The 15260-nt window shown below is 41.3% G+C and overlaps 1 protein-coding gene across 1 annotated transcript in view; it reads right to left on the bottom strand.

Moving 5' to 3' along the window:
• Positions 1–1001: 1001 nt before the first annotated feature.
• nt5e (5'-nucleotidase, ecto (CD73)) overlaps positions 1002–15260 on the bottom strand; it is a 41136-nt gene continuing 26877 nt past the window's right edge. The window contains exons 2-10 of the mRNA XM_061843972.1: positions 9665–10023; positions 9354–9576; positions 6046–6234; positions 4669–4866; positions 4406–4560; positions 4053–4161; positions 2916–3065; positions 2393–2593; positions 1002–1177 (exon numbers count right to left, since the gene is read on the bottom strand). Coding sequence (XP_061699956.1) covers positions 1002–1177; positions 2393–2593; positions 2916–3065; positions 4053–4161; positions 4406–4560; positions 4669–4866; positions 6046–6234; positions 9354–9576; positions 9665–10000 — 1737 coding nt within the window. The 5' untranslated portion in view covers positions 10001–10023. The remainder of the gene's footprint in view (positions 1178–2392; positions 2594–2915; positions 3066–4052; positions 4162–4405; positions 4561–4668; positions 4867–6045; positions 6235–9353; positions 9577–9664; positions 10024–15260) is intronic.

Here is a 15260-nt window from a genome sequence, read left to right as displayed (position 1 = left end):
TTTTAATGACAGTACATGGAAATAAGTATCATACATCAAGTCATCATAGTCACTGTGAAATAAAACCAGTACTGTTTACTAACGCAACAGTTAAATCAAGTTTTTAAGTTACCAGTAAGAGAATCAACGGAGCCAAATATTTACTTCTCTGTACATTTGAGAACATTTAGTGCGATGCTAAAATGAAGGCTATGGCAGTCAACGCTATGATCTATATCTGTTACAATCACTGCAAGAGTTATTTTGATGCGTGTTTGTTAATTTTGGGAAAATGTTATATGGCTTGTCAGACAATGGAAGCTTGTAATAACAAATATTACAAACAAAATGTGTTTTGCATAAATATAGAGCAAAGTAATGCTAAATACTTTCGTGACTAAAGATTCGTTTGCAAGGGTACACTGAATGCATATAATATAAGCTACAGGACACCTGATTTTCCCCTAAGGGAGATTATGAAAGTACATTTAAATAGCTATAGCTTTTCAATTACTGTATATTTTTATAAAACAATATACACACATTTTTTAAAGCGTTTTAAACAAAATACACTACCTCAATTCAATTTATGTACTTGTCATTGATAGATCTTATGAAAAACACTACTACTACTACTACTACTGGCAGATAACGCATGCATATAATATAATATAATGCATATAAAGCAATAGATATTCTTGTAATAGGACATGGTTTGTTTTGAGTGAATGGATATTTTCAAGGTTGATGTGCGCCATAATGTGAGTCGAAAATGTAGCAATATTTGCCAAAGCTGTCTCGGTATGTACAAACTAGCAGCAGGCAGGCACTTTTGTGGAAATAATTTTACTCCAGAAAAAACAGAACAAAACAAAAAAAAAGGCATTTATTGGGGTTGGTGTGTCAGCTTTTAAATCCGCCCATTTCATTAAATATTTTTAGGTTTATGGGACATATCGTGCTTGCTATTCAATCTCCCCTGAGAAGAAACCTAGCTGTTTTTTTCTGATCCGAATTTCCAATCAGAGTGTCAGAGAAAAAATTAAACACAACAACAGCAGGGTGAGGCTTTGGGCCAATAAGGGTGCAGAATTATTATTTGTTGAAGTGCCCCTGAACTTGATCCGTCCTTCCACAGCTGGGTAGACGCGCTTCATGTTGGAGATGTATTTGGACAAAACCAAAATGTCCATATCACCTGCAAGAGGCAGAAATGATTAAAAAAAAAAAAACATTAATTTGCAAGGGAACTTTTGGGATTTTTGAAGCCCACAGAAAAATATTTTTTGTCCAGAGCTGATTCACATGTTTGTTTTTAAATAATTCTGTTTAACCACAATTAAAAACCAATGTCTGATTTTCATATTTTAATTTTGTATTTTTTCAAGGTATTATTTCTGTGACTACTGTGGATTTTTCTTTCATTAACAGAGGGGTACCAACAATTTTGTCCACATATGTGTATTTAATGCATTGGAAACCATTTTGTTCCCTTCTCCTGACTTATACCATCCGACATCCATCCGTCCATCCGTTTTCTTTGCAGCTTATCCTCACAAGGGCTGGGGGGCATGGAGGTGCCTATCCCAGCTGTCAACAGGCAGGAGGCGGGGTACACCCTGAACTGGTTGCCAGCCAATCGCAGGGCACATCGAGACAAACAGCCGTACTCACAATCACACCAAGGGGCAATTTCGAGTGTCCAATTAATGTTGCATGTTTTTGGAATGTGGGAGGAAACCGGAGTGCCTGGAAAAAACCCACGCCGACACGGGGAGAACATGCAAACTCCACACAGGCAGGTCCGGGATCGAACGCGGCACCTCAGAACTGTGAGGCCAACGCTTTCCAGCTGCCCTGTACCATGAGCAATGAGAGGAAAATCCCACTAGAGCATCTGAACTTTTGTTCCTCATAGGCACTTAAAGGGTGGCAGGTACTTACTTATTTTTACTTCCCATCTATTAAAGATGTCTAGTTACAGTTTATAGGTCACTTTATGGGTAATTATTGATCTAGGTTTCATTTTTAATGTCACTAATATTGAACAGGGGTAAGTATACTTGGTATATGTATTGCATGTGCTATGCTATGTCTTATTCTAAACAACCAAGCAAATTTTGGGCGAATTTTGACTAATCACCAGTCTCGCATTTTTATATGGACCATTACTTAGCGGGCATTTGCACTTCATCATAAGGTCCTTTTTCTCATTTTGATGGATCGTCCTCCCCGTTATCTATGTAGCTTTTAAAACTGTTTTAATTTAGATGGCCATTGACTCAAATCTGATGAGGCAGGAGAAATGGGTTTGCAAATTGTCTCTTTAGAGGATTCAAAGTCTGGACAGTCTTTGTAACATAGGAAATAAACGCAGTAGTGAGAGAATCCGCTGAAACGTCCCTCTACTCGCCTGTATTGTGCTTGAGCATCTCCTTTTTGAACATTGTGTAGCCGTCACCTCCGGCCACGAGGTAGGAAGGCATGACCACCGTGTAAGTCTTCTCCATGTCCAGCGGTTCGTACTTTGGCACTCTGCAGCGGGTGCAGAGCACAGACAAGGATACGACCCGCTGATTTACTGGCTTTGAGAGGTCATACTCTACATGGATGCCTAACAAAAACAGAAAAAAATGGGAGGTTTGGTAAGAAAAACAGAAGTAGATTTATACGTAGTGCGATGCAGACCCCAAGGCTGTGCTTTTTTGTGCAGTTAGTAGGTTATTTCCTTGTTTATTACAGAATAATTTTTAAATGAAACAGCAGTTTTGATTGTGGGCTGGAAATGACAAGTGTTTGGTACTTCGCTTACACAACAACCTTACACAAATTTCTACTTTTTGTGCAATCTAACTGGCCAACCTCGGCGCTAACAAACTGCGATCAATGATTGATACTGAGATCGTAAAGCAACGTTAGTTGATGAGAAACCAGACCTGCCACTTGCAGGAATTCTCCGTGCATGCCTCCATATCTGTGAACTGAGTGCTCAAAAGCCTTTTTCATGGTTGAGCCCTTTATCTGGATCAAGTCCACTGTTTGTTGAAATGGTAAGACGGTGAGGATCTCCTCCATTGTTATGGTGCCTGAGAGGAAGGAATCACACAGAAACACAACACAAATATAAGATATACTGCACTGTTTTCTACTGACTTGATTTGCCATAGTGTTCCTCATTATTGGCACGTGTCAAAACAGGTCCGTTTTCTACTACTTATGATGATTTCATACCAAATGGGTGACGTAAACAACTGCAGGTCACTCGTTCGTCAAGTCGATTGATCCTAACATTTGAGGATACATACTGTAGCTTGAAATGCTAAAAGCATTTATGCTAGTTGACCCTGTTGTGTCACACTCCACAGTTTCCGCTTTGTTGGAGTGGTCAGTTTCACATCTTGAATACCGTAATTTTCGGACTATAAACTGCGACTATTTTTCCGCACGCTTTCAACCCCGCGGCTTATGGAGTGATGCGGCTAATTTGTAATTTTTTTTTCTAACGGCTGCAAGGGGGCACTCGAGCGCAAAAGGTAAAAGTGAGACCGCTGGAATATATGTGCTGAGGAAGTGACTTTTACCGGTATATATATTTTTTTAACCGCCCCTGTTAGCGCTGCGCTAGCACTGTTCTAGCGTGTTGCTGCTGTGTTACTGCCACGTCTCAGTGATTTTTACCGGTATGTTTTTTTAACTGGCCCTGTTAGTGGTGTGCTAGCGTTAGCGCTGTGCTAGCGTGTTGCTACTGTGTTACTGCTGCGTCACAGACACTGTTTGGAAAGAAAAGCTAAGGTATATTATTAAAACTTTGAAAACTCTTTCTGTGCATCGTCTTTCTTAGTAAATATCTCATGTTTCAATGTGGGCACATGCCATTTAATCAGGTGCGGCTCGTGTGTGTACAAAATGCTTTTTCCTTTAAAAATGTAGTGGGTGAGGCTTATAATCAGGTGCGCTCTATAGTCCAGAATTTATGGTAATTTGCTTCCCTACTACAGCCTGTGGCCACATGCCATGAAGTACAGTGCATACAGTGGTAAAGCATCAAAAAAAGTGTCCGCTTAATAGATTACCATTTTTATAGCGCTCGTCAATTGCTGTGCGAATGGCTCCGCTGTTCAATATGCACACGCCCACGTGGTTCCACTGCAGCTCGTTCGCTTCTTTTAAATTGTGGTTAACCTAACGCCACAAAAGAAAAGAACAATTTGAGGTATGGTAACTCTGCTTTTCAACTCTGATGTAAGTGCTTATGCTTCATGTCTGCAGCCATTTAAAACCTAAAAGCCCACAAGAGCTGACAGGCTGAACGTGCACATGGGAGGAACCAAGGTTAGTGTCAAAGCTGGTGTACTAAACGTGCTGTCTCGTGGTTAACTGCGCAGTTTATTTCGGCTCATGCGTGACAGAAGTTCTGACGTATTACCATGGCGTCACAAATCAAGTTTCCAAGGTTGCATTCCCGAAAACGGCACTCCTCAAAGGTCCCGTTGAGGTAAACTAATGTCTGGCCGACATATTGTCGCGAGTACTGATCCAGGTTCTTCTTCCACTTATGGACATCAGCAAGGATGTTGGGATCTGGAGGTTGGGGGAAAAAAAAAAAAAAAGGAAATGAAAACATGAAGTAAGATTTTTTTTGTGGGACACACACAGCCAGACATGTCTGGGTCAAGTACTGCAGTCTACCTTGAGGTATGCTACTGTCCAACAAGATCGGGTTTCCAACTGCCTTTATGACATTTCCAGCCTGGTCAAAGGTCACCTTCAGGTAGCCCAGGTATTTTCCAAAGGCATACGCCTGAACCACCGGCACATTTCTGCCATCATCCGACCTCACCATGAATGGGTACGGACCTACTGGCACTTCAATAGATGGAGCGGATCCTGTAGGGCGGAACAATAAAATCTTTATTACTCAGTTACTAACCCTTGTGCTGGATGGATCGATCCAAATATCTATAAAGATGTTGTGATTTATATAGATGGGTATCAGTATCATGAGAACGATACTTGAGTTATGGTTTCTCTTCCGCAGTATGCACTGGTGCAGTTTTGATCAGAGAGGTGTAACTTCGCTGACACGGTACCGCCAAGTTAAATGCAGCTTCAGGCAGCCCATCCCTCTTTTATTTTGATTTTGTGTCACCCGTCATGTGAATCAGCGGCACCGGGTAAACAAGAGAATAAGCGTGGCCGGCGTGATCCTGCCAGCAGAATGCACGCAAACAAGTAGTGCAGAAAAAACAGTTGAGGGATGCAGAGAGGAAGAGGAGCGCCGTGTAATCTGTAAAATATAATCTGTAAAAAGCAGGGTAAAATATTATGAAAACGGATACACTTACAAATCACAGGTACAGTTTACTATTAGACTTTTAATTTGGCAGTAGTGGTGAAACAACCCCAATTTCATGATGCATCATATTAAAGTGTGAAAAAGTATCAATATCATGCCGGTATGTTGTCGACCGGTCAGCACATCTGCCTCACAGTTCTGAGGATCTGGGTCCAAATCCAGCCTCATCTGTGTGGAGTTTGCATGCTCTCTGTAGATCTGTGGTTATAACCTAGCAACAACGTGTAAATTCGGGATAAATTCCAGTCTATGTTGGATTTACCGTCATTTCCGGCCTATAAAACGCGACTTTTTTCACACGCTTTGAACCTGGTGGTGATGCGGCTAATTTGTGATGGAATATATGTGCCGAGGAAGGGACTTTTATCGGTTTAGCCCTGTTAGCGCTGCGCTAGTGTGTTACTGCCGTGTCTAAGTGATTTCTACCAGCATGTTTTTTTGAACCGGCCCTGTTAGCGCGGCGCTAGCGTTAGCGGGGCGGCGCTAGCGTTAAACTCTCTGTGTACCGATTTTCTTTGTAAATATCTCCTGTTTCAATGTGGGCACTTGCGGCTTTTACACAGGTCCGGCTTATGTATGTACCACATGGTATTTCCTTTACAAATGTGCTGGGTGAGGCTTATAACTGGGTGCACTCTGTAGCAGGGAATTATGGCATGTAAATTTAAGACTGCCGGCACATTGACTGAAGAAAGACGAAAAATGCGTACCTGAATATAGGAAGGTGTTTGTGTGTCCTCCGATGACCACATCGACTCCTCTAACTCGCTTGGCAATGATTTGATCCACATCGAAACCCGAGTGTCCCAGGGCGATTATCTTGTTGTAGCCAAGTGTGAGCAGCTTGTCAACTTCAACCTGCAGGGATGTGACTTCATCCTCAAACTTCAGGTGTGGTCCTAATTTGCAAACACAAAAAAAGGAAGGAAAGGCTCAGCAACAAGTTAGTTCAACTCTAAATGTAAATATACAAACAGCCCTTGAGCAATGAACTTTAAAAAAAAGCCATATTGATGGCCATTAGCACATTAGACAATGACAATAAATGTGTTAAGGGACATGTAAATGTTCAATGTTATTTGTGACTGCAGCACTATTTAAAACAATGTATTGTAATTACATTCATAGTGGAGATGCACACTTATAAAAGGGAACACTTCATTGCTTTTGAATTTAACAATATATTTTTTTAGCATGATATCACGGCGCTTAAGTTTTTATACTTTTATGACAGCTAAGAACGTTAAAAAGTGCTAAGCATTAAAAAATATTTTATTTTCAGCTAGCTAGAGCGTCTCAACCTATTCTGGGGATAAGTAAGTACTCCAGGCCTGGCCATGAATAGCTACTCTAAGAAAATTGGGAGTAATTGATGCAACCCAAAAAGTTTTATAATTGTATATTTTTTCTGAAAATGTTTTAAATTTAGTTTGTGCTGTCAAGGGTGTGGTGCTGAAGTTCTTTTTTTTTTGTTTTTGTTTGATTATAAACAGACAAACGGCTTCTAAGAGTGAAGGGGGCACACATTTTTGCTTTGGACTGAGCAAACAGCAAACAGTTGAGTTTTTAAGCAAAAATCTCAGGCAAGTAAGCCCACCCTGATCCCAATCACATACTCCCGGCCGGGCCAATGGTATGTATCAATTTCATTAGCATGACGACTCGGGGCAAGCGAAGGCTGGCTGCACATTGTGGCCCGAATATTAAAAAAGTAATTGCGAACTGAAGCTGGTGTGTGAGCCCTCACAAAGACTGCGCCGATTTGATTTCCTCCTTTAGTCATTGCTTGAAAGTGGCTCTAATCTGGAGCTTTAGCCAGCCTAGCTATCCAAGTCATGGGCAAACAGCGTGTGAGAGGTTATGGTGGAAATCAGAACGCTTCACTTCTAAACACGGTTTCCGAAATCGGCGGATAACAGTTGACTTTGTTGTTTGATTTCTCACAGGTGGCCAAGTAATCCAAGTACTAGTATTTGTATACAAGCGCTTAAAAACTCCATCAATCTATTTTCTTTAGGTTTTGTCCTCATGAGAATTGTGGATGAAATGGGGCCTGTTTTAGCTGACTCGGCGAGGGGGGCTGGGGGCATTCAGTATTTTTTACACTTGGCCGCCACTTGAGAATATTTAATAGTTAGTTTGCATTCAATTTCATTATCTCTGAGTGAAATGATTGTGTAATCAAACAAATTAAATGTTGATCATTGCTTTGGATCTGAGACACGTTTGGCTCTTTTGAGCAGTGTTCTGAATTAATTTTTAGTGTGATATTTCCAGCAGTGCGAAATAACGCGCAAACGCTTCATTAATCCACTTAAATAGATTTTTATCCTGAATCTGCACTTTGAGTATTTATTTTTCTGGTGAGTTTGTGCTTCAGGGATGAGAATGACCAATTTGAAAAAACACTGAAAATGCCTGCCTTCGGGGAGAGCTTCAATGGGGGGTGCCCCCCCTCCCCTTGGACACGAACATTTTTTATAAAACACACTGTTAAATGGTGAACTCTGGTTAGTTCTAACAGTGTAAAAACAGGGCAATCATAATATTTTGAAAACTTAAAATATGAGTCCAAACAACCAAAATAATTTTGCCAAACTTGCCAGACATAAAAATGTAGACTGAGTGAAATTTATATAAATAGGCTACTGCACTTAGAAGTTATACTTCAGAAATAAGTACAGAAGTTATATATATATATATATATATATATATATGAGAGAGAGAATGAAATATAAAAGTGAGCAATAAAATGCATGATCTACAGGGTCAGTGCTACAGATAGGCCTCATCGTATTAACAGTAGTCAATTATATAATATTTGAGAAATTTACATCCAACTTACCTTTGTGTTTCCTGGTTTGGATATGCTCCTGGATATTTTTTGCTCCTGTCGGAACACAGAGTGCACGGCACTTTGCCGGGAACGTCCACTTTTTGTATGTGTTCGGTTAGACATGTTGATACCGTTTTCATCCCTATCTGCACGGTTACACTTTTTTCACGCCGTGCCCATCTGAAACAGTTTTTTTTAATCCGTGGTTTTTATCAATTTCCCTAGCACGATTTTCATTGTTTCGCTCCAAGACTTTCGCTATACTGGAAAACGTGGAGACCGCTCGATAACATATGTATACGTATGTCTGTAAGTTATATCTATGCCGTAGTAAACAGAATGCTTCTCTAAGAAATATTCACATCAGAGTGGAAATACCGACGACATACCACCAAAATGTTGCCGGAAATCGAAATGTTGGTGTTATTATAAACACCAAATTTAATGCAAACAGATAGCAATGCCGTAAACGGATAGCAATGCCGTTTTCCGCGACCACAGCGTTGACTAATTTCACGACGAGCGTTGCCGATAAATGCTGGCGGCCGGTCTTGATCACAGCCTCGCCCTGCGTCAAGCCATAACCTACACCCCCCCCCCCCCCAAGAAAAAACAATTCTCAACGGATTTACATGTTTCACAAAAATGTCAATTTCAGGTGAAAAAACTCGGAATTCTGCGAATCCGCGGAAAATTCTCATCCCTGGTGCTTTTACGCTCTACATTTGAAAATTAGTATCGGGCATTTTTACTCCTTTTGTCAAAAAAAAAAAAAAAAAACACAAACCCACGACCGTCTAATCTGGTAAAAACAAAACACAATACAGGTGCTCGATGATGGGTAGGTTAGGACCCTGCACTCCCGCAACCCTTGTGAGGATAAGCAGCTCAGAAAATTGATGGATGGGTGAATTTTACCTCAGCAAAGAGTTGAAAGTAATTCCACTAGAGCATTTTTAGAATCTGTACTTCTGTTTAACGAGCGGGTTTGAGTGCTCTAGCCGGCTCTTGATATTTCAGATTTCACGCTGTGCTCTGTGTGAGATGTACTTCACTTTCCTTTTCCTAATATGGAAGACACTAAAGTCTTACAGAGATGAGAGAAAAGAGTGGCCTTAAAACGCCAAAGGCATTGACTCGACCCGAAATGACCGGCGAGACTCTACTTGGGACCGTTTTTACCTGGCATGGACAAGAAGGGGGTCTCTACGGTGGTGTATCCCACCACGGCCACCTTCTCCGAGCCCACGCTCAGTATCGCGTGAGGCCGGTAATAGCGGCTCAAGTTCGGGGCCAGTGTCTGGTCCGGTCTGATGTTGGAACTCACCACTGAGCAATTAACATTCTGCAGGAAAGGAGCGATAAGACCCTCCACTCCATTGTCGAACTCGTGGTTCCCGAAAGCCTGCGACCATGGAGGAGGAGAAAAGAGGGGGGAAAAGTTGTTTCCACTTGCAAGATTTTCCATTTGCAATTTCTGAAAAGACATTTACCATCGCGTCATAGCCAATTTTGTTCATAAAATAAGATGCTTCCGCGCCCTTGTAGTAGTTAAACCAGACGGTGCCTTGGAACTGGTCGCCGGCGTCCAGCAGCAGGACGTTCTGCTCGTCCCTGCGGATCTGCGACACTTTGGTGAAGCGTCGCGCCACCCCGGCGAAGCAGCGACCCCCGGCCGGGCACTTGGCCGAGTCCACGCTGGTCTCCTCGATGCGCGCGTGGTTGTCGTTGGTGTGCAGCAGGGTCAGCTCGAAGCTCCAAGCCCGGTGGCACGTACCGAGGAGCAGAAAGTGCAGGAAAGGCCAGACGAGCCTCCACGAGACGCTCATTTTTTTTTTTTTTTGCTCGTGAGCTGCTTGGGTGACAGCGACAAGTGGGAGAGAAGAAAAAGAGGCGTGGGCTTTACTTACAGTTGTGGGTTGAGTCTTGACACTTTCATTCCCATCTTTTGAGGAGTTCTTTTCCGTACGTCATCACCATGACGATTTGTTTGGACCACAGGCGTAAAAAAACATATTTCCAAAATGGGAGGTATTTCTTCGGTAGCCTGAGTATAGCGCTCTACCAGTTTCACACACAAATACCTTTTTTAAAAATGTTCATAATAATATCCATTGCGTGCAGGCACTGATTATGTTAATGATTTCTCACAATAAATTGTACATATTCGTATTTCAATAAATCACTACAACCGTTTATATGGAGGCGGGACGGTGGATCGGCTGGTAAAGCGTTGGCCTCACAGTTCTGAGGTCCCGGGTTTGATCCCGGACCCGCCTGTGTGGAGTTTGCATGTTCTCCCCGTACCTGCGTGGGTTTTCTCGGGGCACCCCGGTTTCCTCCCACGTCCCAAAAACATGCAACATTAATTGGAGACTCAAAATTGCCCCGAGGTGTGATTGTGAGTGCGGCTGTTTGTCTCTTATGTGCCCTGCGATTGACTGGCAACCAGTTTAGGGTGTACCCTGCCTCCTGCCCTTTGACAGCGTGGAAAGGCTCTGGCACTCCCCGCGACCCTCGTGAGGATAAGCGGCAAAAGAAAATGGATGGATGGATGTTTATATGCATAGGTTTCCCATGATGTAACCACAGCCCTAATCGGATAAATTAACAATAGAAAAAAACTTCAAACTTCACCTATCACCTGTGCTCATTATGACACACAAGATGGTGTAATTGGAAACCTATCCATAGTCAAATGATCACTTTTACACTATCCATCCACCCATTTGCTTCACTGCTTATCCTCACCAGGGTCGCGGGTATGCTGGGGCCTATTGCAGCTATCTTCGGGGACTCTGAACCGGTTGTCAGGCCATTGCAGGCCAAATTGAAACTAATCAACAATCACACCTATGGATAATTTAAAGTCTTCAATTAACCCGCTGTGCACGTTTTTAGGATGTGGAAGGTAACTGGAGTACCAAAAGAACCCCCCCCCCCAAAAAAAAAAAATTAAATATACGAGAGAATATGCCAACCTCACACACGCAAGGTCAGATTTGAACCTGAATCCTCAGAACTTTTACAACACATCCATTCACTTTCCAAGCCGCTAAACCTTACAAGGGTCGCGGGACTGCTGGAGCCAATCCCAGCCAACTTCGGGGGGAATACAGATTACTAGACCTTGAACTGCTCGCCAGTTAGTACCAGGGCACACACTTTTACAATAGTCCAAGAAAACCACAATGTCCCATCACTGGTCATCTAATTTTAGACCACGCCCGTCTGCTACTTATTGTGGTTTCTGGGGGCGACCTTGTGCCATGCTCCTGACGTCTGGTTTAGACAAGGTTACACAATATGTCTGTCGTGTTGCACAAGACGTTACTGCTCCACTAACTTTTTCAATGTTTTATATTTAAAACATAGAAAGTGTTTTTCATACAAATACAGTAATTACTGTAAGGAGTACGTGGCCAACTAGTTAGTACATCCGCCTCACAATTCAGAGCTTGTGGGTTCAGTTCTGGGTTCCAACCTTCCCGTGTGGTGTTTGCATTCTCTCCGGGTGTCTGTGTGCACAGACTACCCGGAGACAACCCACACCGGTTGTTGTCGGTGTTCTCTGGGGACTCCAGTTTCCTCCCACAACCCCCAAAAAAGCATACAAGCGGGAGAAAGAATTAAGTCTACTGGTGCACTGAGGAGCTAAAGAGTGATTCGTTCAGTGAACTGGTGGACGGAGGAAGCTTTTTTTAATTTGAATTATTATTTTTAGTAGTCGTAGTAGGGGATTGGAGGCCTTATCGTTTGCTGTTGTTTTGGCTGTGGATGTGGCAAAATGAACAAAATGCACGTGCACGCAAAATCACTGAGTCTGTTCAGCAAAAAAGCTTCTTCGTGAGGTCATTGAAGTGAAGAAAGCAGATCGTTTTTAAATTGGAAGTTAAAAACAGCAATGGTGGCAGGTGTGTGTCAACTCCCATATCTTAATTTGTTTTTTAATTTGATGCTCATGCTCTGATCTTGAAAAAAAATCTGAAGTTACTCACAAATGACTCTTTTACTTTCTTACACTTATTCAAGTAAATACTTAATAAGTAAAAGTAACAGTACTCTTATTTGAGTACGAACAGGACAATATTTGGCTACTCTCGCCACCTGTGCTCAAGATCAACTCTCTGTGCTTGAACGGCGACCCACAGTGGACACAGTGAGGTGTCGCACAAGCGAGATCACGACGATAAAGTCATTTGCAAGCTTGAATCACGTATGAGCCATTTGAAGCCCACGTGAACGAAAATAACATTAATATTGAATTTCAATTGTATATAGGTTATGTATGTTTAAAATTCCTGATTAAAGTGATATTTGAGCGACCAAAATATTAATTGAACATCAATTCCTCCCTTGTCCAGATAATTGACGGTTAATTGTTGAGGTGGGAAATGAATAAACCTGTTGAGATTCATTTTTTAAAATCCATTTTTACATTTTTAAAAAATTGTTAAAATGTTGACTCAATATTTTTCTGACCAGTGTTGTATTTGTATTGTCATCTTTTGACAGTATAAATTTAATATTTGAGTATATTCATTGAGCATAATTTTAATGTCTTTATTTGGAAAACTAAATAAGTATAAATCCAAGTAGGGCATAGGAGAGGTTTGAAACACTGGTTGTCTGTATAAATATGATATTTGAGGAACATAATTTTAACCTTTTTGTTGTTTATTGTTAAAATCGACATAGTATAGCTTAGATGTGTGTTTTAAATCCAAGTTTTGGCCATAAAAATGCTACAGAGGAAAAATAATTCATTTAACACTTGAACCCTTTTCCAGGGAAAATTTAATTGGTAAAGTCAAATTATATCTTTGATGTGTTTAGATAAAATTAAAATATTATTGAACTCGTATTTGAGGGAAATTATTCATTTTGCATAATTTACTGTGAAAACATTTGTAAAAGTGGGAGTATATTTCAATAGTGTATCTAAATACATTTGTTGGTTGTGAAATATAACATTTGAGATAAAAAAAAATAAATGTGATGACATTTTAACACAAAGTGCTTCATAAATAAAGTTGAATTGGGCCTTTAATGAGAAACAACTTTAGTCAGATTCAGATAACAGCTCTGAAGTGAGTTTAGTTCAAAAGACGTGGAAAGAGTATTGATCAAACATTCTTTCAACCTTTAAATATCATCAGAAAAAGCCAAAGTAGAGCTTGAATGTGTATTTCAAATCAGCTATTGTCAATACAAATAAAATAATGGGGAGTGGGGGGGCGATCCACATCCATCTGTCTCGAGACTTTGCGGCGCGAGACATCACCGCAGTCACAAATGAATTGTGCGATGATAACACAACAAACAGCGTTGGGGTTGGAAAAACACAAAGCGGGAGAGCCGGCGCTCAGCTGTCAGGGAGCGAAATGGAAAGCAATAAAAGTTGACAATATAATACTTGCACACAGGAGGTGCGGAACAACGATAAGTGACAAGTGAAAACACTTGTGTGCAATCAAGTTGGCATGCATCACTGCACCCAGAGCCTGCGCCTCAATTCTCTAACAAATCTCATTGGTGGCAAAAGGCTGCAGTGATAAACTGAAATGCCTTTATATATTTATAAAGAGGACAATTTGTTTGTCCCTGGCTGGTTTTTGGTCTGCACGTTCATTCTCGAGGCTTATGCGTACACCCTAGACAATGAATATAATGCCCATCAATTTTGTATTTCATGAATACATTTTCAAATTTAAATCAAAGCGTTCAAGGCTGGAATACCGCAGTCGTCAATTTAATAAGAAAATCTAATAACCCTAAACATAAAGAGGCGGCACGGTGACTCAGCAGGTAAAGCGTGGGCCTCACAGTTCTGAGGACCTGGGTTCAACCCCACGTGCCTGCGTGGGTTTCCTCTGGGCACTCCGGTTTCCTCCCACCTCCCAAAAACATGCAACATTAATTAGACACTAAATTGTCCCTAGGTGTGATTGTGAGTGCAGCTGTTTGTCTCAATGTGCCCTGCGATTGGCTGGCAACCAGTTCAGGGTGTACCCTGCCTCCTCCCCAATGACAGCTGGGATAGGCTCCAGCACTCCTGCCGCGACCCTTGTGAGGATAAGCGGCTAAGAAAATGGATCGATGGATTTACATTTTTATGTGAAGAGACATTAGTATTTATTTGAAGTAATTTATCTAAATATAACAGATGCCCAAAAAATGTATTTTTGATAATATGTACGTAAGAAAATGGATGGATATTCAAACGTGCTCTTACAAGTGACTCCTCTACATGGAGGCCAACAATCAGAGGAAAGGAGGCGGTCTTTGCCAAATATGGATTAAAAACTGGGCCAAACAAAAAAAAAAAAGTTGTCAGAGCCCCCTTTTCCTGAAACATGTATGACAAAACCAAGGTGTTTTCTTATCTTTTTTTTAATATAATTGACAATTTTATACTTAATCCATGTTATCGAGTCACTCTATGGAGGCTCTTTGAGTAATCGTTGGGTTTTTCTTTTTAGATGAAAAAAAAGGTTTTTGGATCTGATAACTCGTCTCACAAAAAAGATAGTTGGCTAGAGATTGAGCAAGTTCCAATCGCAAAAGACCCCCCCAAAAAAAACCCACCTAAATTAATTTTTGAGCATTCCCTGGGATCAAATGGTCGCTGGTCTGGCCTCAGTCTGGCCTGCAGAGGCTGAATTCTGTCATGTCTGGATTCGTTGTTGGACTAGTATACTAATTAGTCTGGTTGAGTCATGTCCAACTGCGGGTGCTTAATTTGTGTTATTTCCCGGCGACTCACCCTGCACCCACGTCTGGTTAATGTGTGGGCTACTGCACTTATACTACATACTTCACTTTCTCCCCGGCATGTGTTGAGAAGGTTTTAATTAAGGTCCTGGCTGTTTGTGGAATCTGTCTTTTTTTTTTTTTTTTTTTTTTTTTTTTACTGGGTCTACTGTGAACGGTGGCTACTTGCAGCAGCCTGTTCTTTTCATCTCATTCTTCAATGTGACCTAATCTGATTCAGTGCCAGACTTCTTAGGTTGAAGTTCAGACAACTTGAGGGTAAATTGCAAAGTCTGATCGCAGTAGAGTGCCATCATTTTTGTGGACATCATCATT

Source organism: Syngnathoides biaculeatus, chromosome 15, assembly GCF_019802595.1.
Source record: "Syngnathoides biaculeatus isolate LvHL_M chromosome 15, ASM1980259v1, whole genome shotgun sequence".
NCBI lineage: Eukaryota > Metazoa > Chordata > Actinopteri > Syngnathiformes > Syngnathidae > Syngnathoides > Syngnathoides biaculeatus.
This window is presented reverse-complemented; position numbering and strand designations above follow the sequence as displayed.